The sequence below is a fragment of the Larus michahellis genome, chromosome 8 (genome assembly GCF_964199755.1).
Source record: "Larus michahellis chromosome 8, bLarMic1.1, whole genome shotgun sequence".
Lineage (NCBI taxonomy): Eukaryota > Metazoa > Chordata > Aves > Charadriiformes > Laridae > Larus > Larus michahellis.
Window position 1 is genome coordinate 31,998,277 of NC_133903.1, and position 15,216 is coordinate 32,013,492.

At 42.0% G+C, this 15,216-nt stretch overlaps 1 protein-coding gene across 3 annotated transcripts in view; it reads left to right on the plus strand.

Annotated features, from left to right (window-relative positions):
- CRB1 (crumbs cell polarity complex component 1) overlaps positions 1-15,216 on the plus strand; it is a 132,444-nt gene that overhangs the window by 32,051 nt on the left and 85,177 nt on the right. For all 3 annotated transcript variants that reach the window (XM_074596852.1, XM_074596850.1, XM_074596851.1), the window contains exons 2-5: positions 2,425-3,009; positions 8,963-9,158; positions 12,596-12,735; positions 13,931-14,113. In XM_074596852.1, the coding sequence (XP_074452953.1) occupies positions 2,425-3,009; positions 8,963-9,158; positions 12,596-12,735; positions 13,931-14,113 (1,104 nt within the window). The remainder of the gene's footprint in view (positions 1-2,424; positions 3,010-8,962; positions 9,159-12,595; positions 12,736-13,930; positions 14,114-15,216) is intronic.

A 15,216-nucleotide genomic window follows, 5' to 3' on the forward strand; every position in this document is an offset into this window, starting at 1 on the left:
CCCCATTGGTTGGTTGTTATCCTCAGGTGACCAGCCCTAGTCTTTCCACTTTCCCAGCCAGCCAGAGATCTGTCCCAGGACTTTATCATCAGCATTGGTCTAGTCCCAGTTATTGATAAGCATCTCTACACGCTGCTTCTCTTTCAGTGCCCCATCTCCTTCTCTATTGCGTCCACCCTCCTGAATCTCAGTTCCAAGAACCAGGAGAGACTGGTGGTAGAAGGTCTGAATTTCTCCAAGAAGTTCAGCTCATCCACAACATGCTCTTTCAGAAAACATACACTGTTCTCCCATTCATTTTCAAGTAACTGCTGTAGAACACATGCACCCTTTGTGTCTCCAAACATGGCTTCAGAATAAAAGTATAAACTGAAAGATGAAAACAGAATGTTTACAGCACTCTCATAGAGATCATTTAATGCAACTTTCATGCTCCAGTCCACTGGTCTTTCCCTTCTGAATCACCACCTTCTCTCCAAAAGGAACATTCAGCTTTATTTCATAGATTCTTGGCCAAGATATGACTGCTTTTTTTCTCCTTCTGTGACACAATATTTTTTTCTCCTCTAGCAATATGCAAAATATTTTTTTACAGTGTTACCCTCATATTTTGAGGAATGTCAACATTGTAATCATGTTAGAAGTCTGATGGTATTCAGATGTTCACTATACAGTAGAGGATTTCTTGTAACATGGTGCAAATCAGTTGGATAGAGCTCTTCTTATTATACTCCAGATCAGATTTTCCAATTTGGTCAGTAAGAATCAAAATATTATACATGCACTTGGCTTTTTAGGTTGGTATTTATGTGGTCCCTGTCTTCTAGGTCGTTTATGTCAGTAAATAACTACTTGCCTTTCTTCTCTCCATTAATCACTGCCTATGAGATTTGATCTGTCATTGTTTCATTTTACTAGCACAGTATTTGGAGGCAGGATTTGTTCCACTTGCCTCTCCTCAGCGTTCAAAAGCTTGACCTTTAGACCAAGTTAGACGGCTAGAGCAAACACCCCATTTGCAGTCACCCCTTTGGGTCTTACTATCTCCGCAGCCTTGAGTTAGTTTATATGGGAGTAACAAAATTCCCAAATGCCGCGGGATGTGTGTTGATGATTAACACCGTTTCCACTGACCCATAGCAAAACAATGGCAAGTCGTGACAGAAGCAACGTGATATTATGAGATTAATTTAGTGATCAACAGAACCCCATTGCACTCTTCACCTGTGTCGCACATGGGAGACCTGCTTATAGCACAGATAGGAATACACAAACTTCAGCCTAGCTCACTTGACATTGTTGGCAGCAAAGCTGTAATTGCAGAGGATTCAGCCAGGTGAACACACCTACCTCAGGCACTCAGTATTTAGCATCTTGCTGCTATTGCTTAGTATGCCTATCACTGAATTTAAGGCAGCCAGTATATACGTGCATTACGTATGCCATGATTATCCGAATACGGCCATTTATTTTGTGATGGAGACAATCAGTCATGATTTTAAAAATATACACAGTTTCATGGCAAAATTCATGTTTTCTTTTACTAGAAAGAACATCCTTCACTACTTTCACTGCTTTAACTCTATCAGTGTTTCTCAGTTGTGGGCTATGAACAATGCTGGTAACAGCTTGCTCCTCCTTGATTGGGAACTGGGAAGTAGCTATTGTTATTGTCAGCCTGTCTTTACAGCAGCAAGGCAACTCCAAGTGGCCTTTAATTACTGCCAGGAGCCGAGTTCCTGGAGGGTAAAGAAAACGTTTACACCGTATTCACAGTGTCCTTACAGCCTCAGAGGCTGGAAGGATCTCTGAAGGCTATTTTGAATCTCAGGTGTTTGGGAGATTCTTTGTGGTGGAAAAGCTGTACAGCTGTCAATTACTATTTACCATCAGGAAGTCAAAATCAAAGTGCATGATGGTTTGAACAACTTACTTGAGCTATAACTGCACCTGAGTCATTTAGCTTTGTTGAACTCTAATACAAAAAGCTTCCACCACAAAAGAATACAAAGTTGTATTGAGCTGAAAAGAGGTGGTTCAATTCCTTTTTCTCATTAAAAAAATAAATTTGTCTTAAATACACCTAAATGCATTCCATATTGTTGGATATCTGTTGACAACCACCAATATTGTTGCAAGTGCACTGTTAATACAGCTAAGCAGTCCTCACACTCCAGGCTATGGTTGTCGGAAGAGACAAGAACAGGAAATTACAACCTACTTATATTTTCATAATTGTTTTCACTTTATATTTATTAGTCTACTAATATGTGTCACAAGGTTACCAGTCCTGTTTTTTTCTCAACTGCCAACAATTGGAGGTGTTGGTTTTGAAGCACAGTTGTGTTAAGAGTTGCGCTTCTTTCGCTCTTGGTTACATTCAGTGATGTGGAAGTCCTCAGGATTTATTTTTTTCCTTTCTAGAGTCACTTTGCACGAGGAATGATGCCAGGTGCCTGTCAAACTCTTGCCAAAAGAACTCTACATGCGTTGCTGGTTGTAAAGGTGATATTTGCTGTTGTGTGGACACATCAGTGGACAGCGTGGAGGAGCTCTGTAATAAAACTGCTGATCCCTGCTCCTCAAGCCCTTGTCTTCAAAATGCTACCTGTTTAAGCTCTGCTGGAAACCTCAGCTTTACTTGCGAGTGCCCTGCTGGGTATAATGGGCCTAACTGTGAAATAGCTGTCAGCGTGTGTGACACAAACCCGTGTGAGCATGGAGGAACCTGCCAAAGTGGCCTGGCTGGGCCCACCTGCCTTTGTAGCGCAGGATACACAGGTACACTCTGTGAAATGGATTTTGATGAATGCATTTCTGAACCATGTCACAATGGAGCGGTGTGCAGGGATGGGGTTGATGAATACTCCTGCTACTGCGTCCCAGGCTACCAAGGCAAGCACTGTGACCTGGAGGTGAATGAATGTGTGTCAGATCCGTGCCTGAATGGGGCAACATGTCTCAACCAGATAGGACAGTATAACTGCATCTGTCCACTTGGATACACAGGTAAGCACTATTAAAACAACTTTTTCTTTGCATCCTGGAGAACCATCGTAATTCATGTTCCAAGTTCAACTCCCCCGCCCACACACTTATTTAGTCGTATCTATATTACCACTTTGCCTTCAGCTCTGGCAACAGCGGCTGTTGGTGCATTATGGGTTACCTTATCACTGTGAAGGACTGAAGAAATCTCACATTTACCAAAAACTCCAGAGCAGTTTTGTGAGCAGTTTTGTGAGCTACATCACAGGGCTAGGTTAAATTGCCTTTTAAAAGAAACATTCTGAAAATGCTTGTCCTCAGAGTGCTATACATAGTTTTTGGTCCTCAGACAAAACCTATGTTTGACAGGGTTAAAAATTAGATCTAATTAGACTTCCTTGGTTTGCTAATCACAACAAACAGTACTGTTAAACCTCAACATTTCACAATAACTTTCTCTCCTCTGACCTTCACAGAAACAAAGGACTCATTTGCAACTAGAACATTATGTAAGTTAAATAGAAAGAAAAGTATTATTGGGTTCCCAAACTGCCTGTTTTTTGCTAATCCCATTTTATGTAGCTCCATTTTTAAGGTATAGGTATGATTTTTCTCACCTGCTTCCTCTACTGGAGAGCATATAACCCTTGCGGGAGACAGCTCCCTTCAAATTACAAAGCTGGGTTCAGGGGTAGGACTGCAAGAGGTAGCACACTGCATCATTAAAAAGAGGAAAGGGGAGGCATTTTAGTGATAGATTACCAGTCAGGTAAGCACAGAGAAAAAAAAACAAAACAGGGAAAAAAGGAAAAAAAAAAAAAAGAGTCCTGCTGCAATAGGGGGGAAAAAATACCTATTGCTTCAAGTGATTCAAATGAATAAGAAATAAGCGATGTGGTTTACAGCTCCATCCCCAAATCCCCATGCAAAAGGGGAAGTCAGAGGTAAAAAGCAGCTTTCCCGTGTCTGACACAGCACTCGTTGGAAGCCAGCCCTCGGTTAATATCCCTCGTGAGCACAGAGAATGTTATTTGAAGGAAGCTTGTTACCTTCCTGCCACCCCGCTGCTGCCAGCGGGTGTCTGAGCCCAGGCCAGCCAAGGAGAAAACTACACAACCAGGGGAAAGCCGAAGAGCAGAAGGAAGGAAAAACCTATTAACAACCAGCATGGTTACTCTGCAATGATCAGACTCAGCCCAGACCTCCCGTTGTATTCAGGAAACTGTATTTGTTTAACTGGCACTGTTAGTGGGGTCCAGGCCTGGATCCACAGGCCGGGAACTCGGTTTGAAAGAGACAGAACATACACCTTAGAGGCAAGGAGAGAGAAAACATAGTAAAATAGTAAAGCCCAAACAAAAAGAAACGAAGATTTAGATCAACACAAACTGCTGGAGGAAACTCGCTCTGCTGGAGTCTCTCCACGTTCATCAGGAAATTCTGCTGTTTCCCAGGCAGACGCTCTCTGCTCTCACTGAAAATCAAGCAATGGCAAGTGCTCCGCACTCAGTACAAGCAGGGTTAAGAAATGAGGAGAAAAGGAAGGAGAAGAGGTCTAAAATACAATGCAGAAGAGGCTGCAGTGTTTTGACATACAACTCCGACACTGTTTCCAGCAGCAGAGGCTAATCATAATAATTCTATAGGGGAGTAGCAGACTGCTCCTTCAGCAGTAAAACACCAGTTTTTAAAGGCTACTTAACAAAATGATTTATCAGAAGCATTCTTTGTTGTTGTTTTCTGCATCTTGCTGTGAGTTGTGCTAAATGCACAAGCCAGAGGGATTACTGGATGAAAGCTCTGAGGTGTCCCCGCTGGTAATAAAAACCCTCATTTACTCTGTCAGGGGATCTTGCCAACCATTATTATCCTGGCCTGACACCATGAATTACTGTGGGAAGTCATCCAGCCTCATCTCATTTCCCTAAGATGTTAAAGAAGGTTATATCTCTTGATATGTAGGTAGAGAACATACAGTAAATTTACAGCAGTAATGTTAACCAAATGCTTGAGTTACTGGCTGTGGTTGCTACTTGTTTCATGGACTGACTGCTATTTTGTATGATTGGTATGCTGCAGCACTTCTTAAAATAGCTGAGAAATGTCACACATAATTCTTACACAAATGGAAGAGGTTAGAACGCACGAAGAGCCAAAGACTGGAAAATTTAGCATGAAATCTGCAGTTTCTATGATAATGCTCTGCATGTGTGAAATTATTTACAAGACACATGTCACACAGCTGCTAAATAACGAAGCTCAATTGGTTTGTTGAAGTTTTGCTGGCTACCTTAATCAAATGCATTTTTTCCTCCATTGCACTAATTGCACTTGCTTTTAATTCACCCCAACAGAGCATGGTGTAAGAGCCTGTTATTACCCACAGCTAGGTATGTTAATTACCTCGCTAGACACAGCTGAAGCCAGTCCTCCATTGCCAGTGAACTTTTTAGCGTGATCAGGGGTGCATGGCGGTTCCAAACCCCAGTCTTAGCCCAAGACAAGAGCAGGAGAAAGTGTTTCAGTGACAGACACGATAGGTACAATGGACTAGGTTAATCCTTGGTGCCTTACCTTTTACTGTGGTGTAACCACAGCTGAACTCTGTGCAATGTGAAGAAATTATTCCTGATGGATCTTTAAGTTCTCATGCAATATTCTTATCAATAATATGTACCCATGCAAATATTTAGCATAGATGCATTGTAAGTCTTAAGCAATCAAAGGCACACAGAGGCCCTGCAGCTTCTACCATGGGATGAAGTACCTCAAGGAGAGATCTCACTTCCCAACGAGCTTGTGGCAGCATCATTGTGGATATCAATAGCAAACAGCATTGTCCATCCAACAGCAATTGCCAACACAGTGGAAAGAAAGTCTATTTCCTTCTCCAGCTTTCAAGTTTCAGACAACGCTCCCTGCCTCACGCCCCGGTTATCAGCTTGATGCTGAGACTCCAAACTGCAAGACTGCTATGTGAGAGGAGCCCTGTAGTACTGACCACATTTCAAATGGTTTTCAAAATAAAGATTAGCAGAGGGCACAAACATCCAGAGAGTGCTTGTCACAGTTCGTAAGTGCCCGGCACGAAAACATTTGATTGGATTTAGCCCCACTGCCCTCTGAGTGTGCCTGGTGAGTGCAGTGTTGCAAGACCCATAACAGCTTAGGTCTGTGTGTGCATGCAGGTAACTGCTGGTTCACATAGACCTGTGCACAAAAAGGACAAGCCTTGCCCCAAGAAACTGAACTCTTCCTTCCCTCTGCCTGATTTTTTTATGAGCACTCCCCCTGCCATTTCAAAGCTGATGCCTGGAAAATAGCTATCTGACACTCTCTCGCCCAGATAATGACATTTAAGATTACTATGTACAGACTGAGGAATTTGGGGACAGTCCTCTGTACCTGCTGTGCCCGAGCACAGCACTACAGTGTGGGAGAGCAGGAGTGACCTGGATACCAATTTCCAGACATACTAAGAGAACGCAGGTCCACCTGGAACTACACTGAGCCTGCAAAACTCTAGCATCTTTGACCAAAAGGTGACTTTACAATATATCTGTAGGCAGGCAAGTCTGAAAATGTTGGCTGTATCTCTTTCATCCTTGCCTGCGTTACTTTTTATTGACTGGGGCTGTACAAAGCAGTGCACAGTAGGACTTGTTTGAAAAGCAAGCAGTATAAGAAATAATCTTAGTTCTTCAAAGAAACTGCAAAAGTTATAAATATCATTTATATCCACCTTCCCGGTCTCTCAATTCAAACCACTTGTGTGGTTTGGTGTCTGTTGACACTCTGCCCGCTCTAGGACAGGACACCTTTGCTCTTGATGCTGTAGCCCCGTGCAATAACTGTGGCAGGGCTCGTTGGTGCTTTTGGTTTTTTCCCCCTCCTTTCTGGCATATGATATTTGGCATACAGCATATTTATGACAGAATGTTAGACTGAGGTGCAAATGCAGATCTAATCTTTTCATCTCTCCTCTTCACATATAAGAAAGCCTGACAGCAGATTCAGGAGAGGCTAGGAAGGAATTCCCCCCGTTTGCATGGCATATCGCATCGGCTGGATGCATTATACAAAGAGAAGTTTTCTTTTGAGGCAACATTGCCGAAGGCAGGTTACTGGGCTTGATAGATTAAAGACATGAACCAAAACAACGACGCTATGTTCTCATGTTAATCGTCAGGCTGTTTTCAGGCCTGTAGTTTTAAATTTGGCTGAACTGTTGAACAGGGCTTGTTTTGTCACATGATTTTTAGTGTTCGCAGTAAGCTGTTAACAAGCTCTGGCAGATTTACGGTCACTAGACATACTTCTGCAAACACATTGTTTACAATTACAGCGAATTCACAGGGCAATGACCACAGAGGGATTGCTCACTATATCTGAATGTAATGTACATTACCATAAAGCCATAAGAGAGCGTTCCTGTGCTCGGGTCTCGTGGCAGGCTCCTGCTGAAAGTAGTGGCTAGCTGACCAGTCAAGCTTAAGCTGGAGGCACGGGACCGGCGGCTTCACCCACCCAGTGTTCTATACGTGGTCTCAAGGAAGTATAAAAATATATTCGTGAAAATTACAGCAGTAATATTTCTTAACTGCTGGAATGAACTTGGACTTTAATGCTTAAATGCAATGAAAAATAGTTATGAGTTAACCTCCTCAAATTCTGTTTGGGTATTTTAATCTATTTCCAGGTATTTATCCATAATATGGATTTTTAAAAATTATTTTATGTTTTAAACAAAGATGCTACATTCAAAAGAGTCAAGATAAATTAATAATCAAGTAATAGTGCTAGATATTAGCAATCTCAGTGTTTTGAGAAAGATGTTCTGAGGTAGAATGTAAAAATTTCACAGCAGGACACAGCATAAAGAAAGAATTAGAAGTGAGCTCCTAAATAAATTGCTGAGAAGATACCCATCATCAAAATGTGCCTGTTCCCATCTTTTGCAAGCCTGCCCCATCTTCTTGTACTGAAAACTTTCCTTCTCCAAAAAAAATGGAGCCCATTCTCAGGGCTGCAGATTCTCTTCAAAGTAGGAAATTCCCCTGAAAACTATTTACAATACTGCTGCTACTTCGGTAAGCCAAATAAAAGATAGGGAAGCTCACTTAAGAGCAGTTTCTTCATTATAATTTGCCATTTTGCATCTGTTTTGTGGCTGGTACTGTAGCTGTTAAAACAAATTGACTTGGCAGGTGAAGGTTATTTAAAAAAAAGCATATTGCTCTGTTACTCAAAATACTAAATAAGTGCATAAGCATACAAAACCCTGAAATAAAGCAGGACCTGCTTTGATTATTTATGAAATTAATTATGAAATTATGAAATGTTCTTAGTGTTTCCTGGATTGTGATAGAGATTAGGAGTGTATATTTAACCTGCCAACTATCATAAATAGCTGCAAACTAATATTAGAATTGATTTAGTTCCATCAATTATCTCTGAAGAGCAGCTCCAAGATTCTGACCTGTTGCAAACATGGCATCACAGACTGATTTATTTACACATGACTAAATCTTAAAAAAAATTAACAAATAAAACACAGCTGAACAGACAGCTTCCCAATGAAGCTGCAATTAAACACGCAGCTTTAAATGGACTCTTCTGAGGTCATTGAATTACTACTTACTTCTGTACTATACAAATAGGATAGTAGCATGGGTTGAATAATCTGCCAAAATTAGTTCATTCTGGTTTTATGTTCAAGCTAACATAAAAAAAATTGTTATTCTGCCTGTTCCTGTGAATAACAGCTGGTCTGTTATTTTACAAATTCTCCAAAGCCTTGAAAAAAATAGTCTAGCAATGCACATTGAGGAGGAAATTCCTTTTGAAATTAGGCAATTGCTTAAAAAAAAAAAAAAGATTATATGACTGTTGTACTGAAAACAGTCTTTGCTCAGATCTCCAAAACTAACTGTCTCCTAAGTTTGGGGTTTGCTTGTTTTCTTTGCTTTGGAAGGTACAAACTGTGAGCTGGAAATCGATGAGTGCTTGTCACAGCCGTGCCTGAATGGTGCAACCTGCCGCGATTCCCTGGGGAGCTTCGCCTGCTCCTGCGCCCCCGGCTTCCTCGGGGACCTCTGTGAAACCAACATCGATGAGTGTGTCAGCCAGCCGTGTCTCAACGGGGGACAGTGCATGGACCATGCCAACGGGTACGTCTTCTGCAGCCGGGCAATGGTAGTGTGAGGTGCTATTAGCTCCTCTGTTTGCAGACAGGAATGCTATGAGAGCCCGCTCTGCCAGGTAGCTGATTTCATTTCAAACTGTGGATTTCACTCCTTGACGCTGTGCTGATTTCAGTTTAAATTTGAAAAGGATTACAGAATGCAAGTCTGATGTCCGAACCAATAGGACAACAAAATATTTAGGGCAAAGAGTGACAAAGTAGTACATTTTTCACATCTGTACTTTAAATATTTACACGTTATTTGTCTGTCCCTGAGGATTATCATTTAGACATGAATTCTGTTTCTAACACTCATCAAAATTTAGTTTCCAAGAGAGTTGTGAGCGCGTATAAAATGGAATTTGCCAACTGCAGCTACCCACACCGACAGACAGAAGTATTAGAAAAAGGGAGGCAGAGGAAAACTGTAATAATGGTAACCACGGTAATAGATATCATTAGGAAATGTGTCAGGAACTTTACAGGCATACAGGACAACAGCTCCTTAGTCAAAATAATCTGCAGTCCATGGACAAAGAAAAAAAATGAAGAGAATACAAGGCAACAGAAAAGTGAGCTTCTGCACCTACTGTTAATAGCCCCGCACAGAGGTCCTAGTGCAGCCCAGGCAGCCAGAGCTCTGGCATTCATTCACTGATACTGGCTTTGCATACTCAGCTGGAGATTCCCAAACTGAAAATAAGTGTATAAGCTCAGTTTGAAAGTTCATAAGTGTATTCATGCAGGCACTCCTCTCACCAGCAGAAGGTTTGTCCTCTATTGTGCATTTTCCAATTTTTAGAAAGCAGTTTTGAAGATTTTAGTGCCCCAAAAAAAATCAGTCCCAAAGTCATGCCAGCAAAAGGCCTGCTTGCCTTGAATGAGAGGGGGAGAGAGATCATCTTCTGGGAATGAGATTTTGCACAGTGTGGAGACATGGCACCAACCTCGTGGAGCTCCTTTTCAGCAGGGCCAAGTGACTCTAAACAGGACAAAGCAATTTACTATTTTCCAGCGTAGCTAAAGCACGGCAGCAGGGGGAGGGAGGTCACCTCGCACCCGACGACTTCGCAGCAGAGCCACCTAGAAACCTGCAAGCCTTTTGAGGATACACGCGAGAGGTGAGCAACCGGGATGCTCATTCAGGCCAGACTTAATCCTACTCATTTTTCTCCTAGCTTTTAAAGCTGAGGTACATGTAAGAGCAATTTTAATTGGCTTGTAATACCGCAGGATATCTGGAGAATGATTGGGCCTTTTTCCACATTTGTTACATGATGAAAAGAGTCAGACAACAAAGCAATTCAAAACAGAAGGGTGTCTAGTAATTTCCTTCCTTTTGTGTATTTTTTTGGGTTAAATGAAGAACTGTAGTCTTTAAACAGTAGTTTTTCTTCTCTGACTAATGCCACAGTACAGCTGAGGCTTTTGTGTGTGCCACCAGCTCTCATAGAAATGTGCAAGGCAACAGATTTAGCATTTAAAGCCGTAAATACAAACACCGAACAAAACTCTCTCTCAAGTTTCAGACTGATCCTTCCAGTGAGGTTTCATGAATGCAACAAAGTAGAACCTGGTCTTTTAAAAAAAAAACAGTTGCACATTATTGCACATTTCTTATTTAAATCCAACAGTTTACAGAGGTGCTTTAATTGGACCGACAAAACCTGTTGTGTGCAGGCACAGAGGACGCCTCTGCGTGCTCCAAGCCTTTTTTCCATAGGAAATATTCCCAGGACCTTCAATGCTCTTTTGATTGCATAGGAAAGAACAGCTGCACGTACTGCTTTCTGCATATTGTGAGAACATCAAACAAGAAGCCCAAAAAATACGTTAGGTAGAGTGTCTAAGAGTATGACTCTTAAAAGAAAAAGGCATCTGCCTGCGCAGTCACAGCCTGCCCACAAGCGGGGCACCCTCCAGAGTCCCTGAAGGTCGACAGCAATGTCAAACACTTAAAGATACCTGAGAAAAAAGGCACACAGGTGGGGCTTCACATTAAGCAGAGAGTTGTGAATATTCCTCACTGCTCCATGATTCTGGACTGAAGGAAAAAAGAAGCATGGGCTAAGGCAGAAAAGAGTCTTCCACCACAAAGCTGAACAGCACCAAACTGAAGGCACATGGAGGAAATGTGTGAAAAATACAGCAGAAGAAAGACTTCTGTTTTGAGACATACCTTGGAATGAAAATTATTTTTCTGATTCACATCTTCCTCATTACTTTTTATATTCCAAATTCAAATGCCACCTGGTCTAAGTCATCTCTGATTTTGATTTAAGTATAATCCATACACTAGTAATAAACTGGCCTGCCAGAAGTTTCTGCTTAGGTACGCTTAAATAATGTAGTAAAAAGTTTACGCTTTTTGGTCTGTTAGACTACAGGAGCCAGTTGTTCTCTGATGTTCCCTTAGGTTCAAAAATTCCGCTTTCTCTACATGTATTTACTCTAAGACTTAGATATTAAGCACAGAAATTATCAAATAAGTATACTTATCTTGTTCAGCAAGGTTCCCAGTGATTTTAGTCACACAAAAGCCACTGTATCATTTTAGTGTAAAATAAAACAACATAAGAATAAATTTTTGTTTCTGATAATTATTATTAGACAAAGACCATGCAAGCATACACATTTAACACAGTTATCTTGCAAAGGCCTGCCTTTTCTTATGACATGTAAAAGGTGACCTTATGCCTTATGATCTAAGCATAGGAGTTACCTATTTTATAATAATTTTCTCACCTGAAAAAAGAACACAAGCAAAACCCCCAGACATCAATGATTACCTGCACATTGTTCTTTTATATATACTAGTTTGTTTACTTCTAAACCCATAATAGTAACATTGATATCAAAAGGAAGCTTGTATTACTGTTAATATTGGAACCATGCAAGCAATTGACATTTTTTTCCTAACCTAACAATAAAATACTGGTTTTCATCAAAGAGAAAATATCATTTAGTTGAGGAAAAGAAATTGCCTTATGTTTTTTGCCAATTTAATTTCTACCAGTCCAAGAGAAAGGGATACTAACACACTTACTGCCTCCCACCTTTTCCTTTTGTGACTAATTTTAAGCCTACACAAATTGCATTGGAAATGCCAGAAACTGTTTTCCCTCAAAATTAAAAAAAGGAAAAAAAATAATCAATAATTCTTAGAAGAAATTATCTGCCAAAACCAATTTGAATTCACAAGCAGGCTTTTTCCCCCAGACAAAACCACATATTTCAGGAAAAAGCTCATTGTCGGTTCCCAGTTTCTGCAGTTTCTCCTAGAGCACCAGATGGTGGTCTTGAGCCTGCACTCAACTGTGCAAGCTGCTAGCCAAGGCTGCACAAGAAGCCTGCACGGGTTTGGGAACAAAGCCCAGGTCTCTTGACTTCCAGCTAGAGTGAACATTGCATTCTGTGTTGCAGGTACAGCTGCAACTGTACTGGTACTGGATTTATGGGCATACACTGCGAGACCCTAACGCCCTTATGCTGGTCACAACCATGCTACAATAACGGCACTTGCGAGGACAACGCTGACAATTACACATGCCACTGCTGGCCAGGTAAGCTCTCAGTTCTCCTATAAACACTCTTTCCTTGTGTAGTAGAGATGTCCTCATTTGTTTGCTGATACAATAAAAGGTTGAAGCTACATGACCTTAAAAATACTCTATGGGCTTATGTTCAGATGGGCTTCACTTATCGTGAGTCAGAGCCCTATAGGTAAGTTGCTCTGCTTCAAGCTAAGGGTTGATCTCCCTGCACCGCAGAAGTGGGCAAAAAACCAAAAGTGCCAGTATTGTGGAGTCAAGACAGGAGATAAGCCAAAGCTGGGGGTCCATCTCCCAGTTGCTTAATCCTTCAACCCATACGATACATGAATCACTGCTGTGGCCGACCCGTTTTTAGTCTTCATTAACAGGACCTTTAAACCATTCCACAAACTTACTTTTCAATGCAAAATGTCTGTTTGTGAATAAAATTAAGCTGTCATGTTGGAAAATCGGTCTCCTTCATATCACCAGTGCAAATTCTTCTGCAGTGTAGTGTGAAACACGCTGGGCTGTGTTCTCCCCTACCAGCGACACTTGCATATCCAGCCATTTGCGAAAAGGCTCCCACACCCGCAGTGGGGACACAAACCCTGCGCTTCTGAGAGACTCTGTGAAGCTCTCAGCATGCCGACCAAGTACAAGAAGTCTCTCTCGAAAGTTTAACATTTGTGCTCTTACTGAGGATGCAGGAGCATGGCGCAGTGTGAGGAGTAAATGCCACGTTGGACTACATGGTTCTTGATACATTAGAAATGGAAAAATTGGGCAGAACCCTTAGCATTTTCCAGAAATTGGGGAGCTTTGTGGCATTTCAAACTCCAGATAAAGCACTTTACAAACAACAAAACAGTTTATACTCCCTGCCCTCCTCTGTCATGGGGAGGTGATGCAAAAGACACAGCCTGAGAGCGTATGTACACCACAGTGCAGCACCTTGTTACCCGCAGAGAACTCCGCCTTACTTCCTAAACAGTCCCAAAGCCTGTAGAGCACGGCAAAGCTCAGCTAGCTGAGCAACGTCCTGCTGCAGAGCCCTGACAGAGAGCTGCAGGGAAACCTTCAGACCTTCAAGAAGCAGAGGAAATCTTTTAGCACACGACGGAGTCCGAAACCAAGTGCACCTAGAATTCGTAATAATATTTTCAGCTCTGGAATGAGCGAGTAGCACACCAATTACACGCCTTCTCCTCACGGCTCTCCGCAGGCTATGCGGGTTCCCGCTGCGAGGAGGACATCGGGGAGTGCAGCAGCAGCCCCTGCCTCTCTGGGGGTGACTGCGTGGAGCGATCCTGGGCCAGCCGCTACGGGAGCGTGCCAGGCCTGCCACCGACCTTCAGCTACGACAAGGCCGAGGGCTATATCTGTAGCTGCAAGCCAGGCTTTACCGGTAAGGATCCTTTGGTGAAAGCTCAGGAAATGATGCACTGCAATATCGCGTTGTTTAGGCCTGGCTGTAAATAAAACTTTAAAATGTCATGTGTTTTAAGGTGCCATAGTGCAAAGGGTCCCTCTGGTGGTCACCGTACACACATTGTATGGAATAAAGGGGGTTGGCTGCACAAGTTGTGGAGGTAGGAAAAGAGCAGCAGGTTCCGAGCACGGCCCCTGAGGCAGCCCAGGGAGACCCGGTCACTTCCACCATCTTGGCTGCAAAGCTCCATCACTCATAACCCCCTTTGCTTGAATTATGCCATAAACTTCAGTGAACCGGTGTTTTATCACGAGTCTGAAATTCACTGTGCACAGGTATTATATCACATGAACGAAAACAATGACTAATAAATAAGAGAGTATTTTCATAAAACAACCATGAAGCAAAACTCTCAAGCTTTCTGTGTTTCTGTCCCCATGTAATTCCGTATAGCAGCACTGGGGACTGGCAGGAACACTTCTCATCGGAGCACAAGGCAACATTTTGTATAAATTTGGCAATGATGTAGTGCGTTGTGATATTCTATAGCGTGAATGAAAAATGATTTGAAGTTGTGTGCATAGCTGTGTTCTTAAGGGAAAAAAAACCTATTGAAGTTACAGGTACCCATAATCCTAAGAAAGAAGATGTGTTGAGATTTGCATGTAACACAACCTATGCTATTTAGCACAGCCACAAACAAGTTGGGTTTGGATTGTACACTTCTGGGTTCACAGTATTTTTCTGTCACTCCATTCCCTTTTTCCATCTGAAGGAAAAAACCACATATAGATAGATTAATTTAACCAGTCTTCAGTTTCTCATTTCATTCATCTACTGAGAGGCTTACAAACATTCCTGTGTCCCCCAGTGGGTTGCATGACTGACATCTCCAACATAGAAGATACAAAAGGGTACCAAAAGCACAGATACCACTCTGAATTCCCATTTTATTTCTCTTTAAAGTGGCATTGAGACCTGCTTGCTTTTGTTCCATCCCTTCCCCTTAACCGTCCTTCCCTATCCTGTCACTAAGTGTTGCTGTTGTACTTTTGTTCTGTCTAAGAGAGTATAATCTG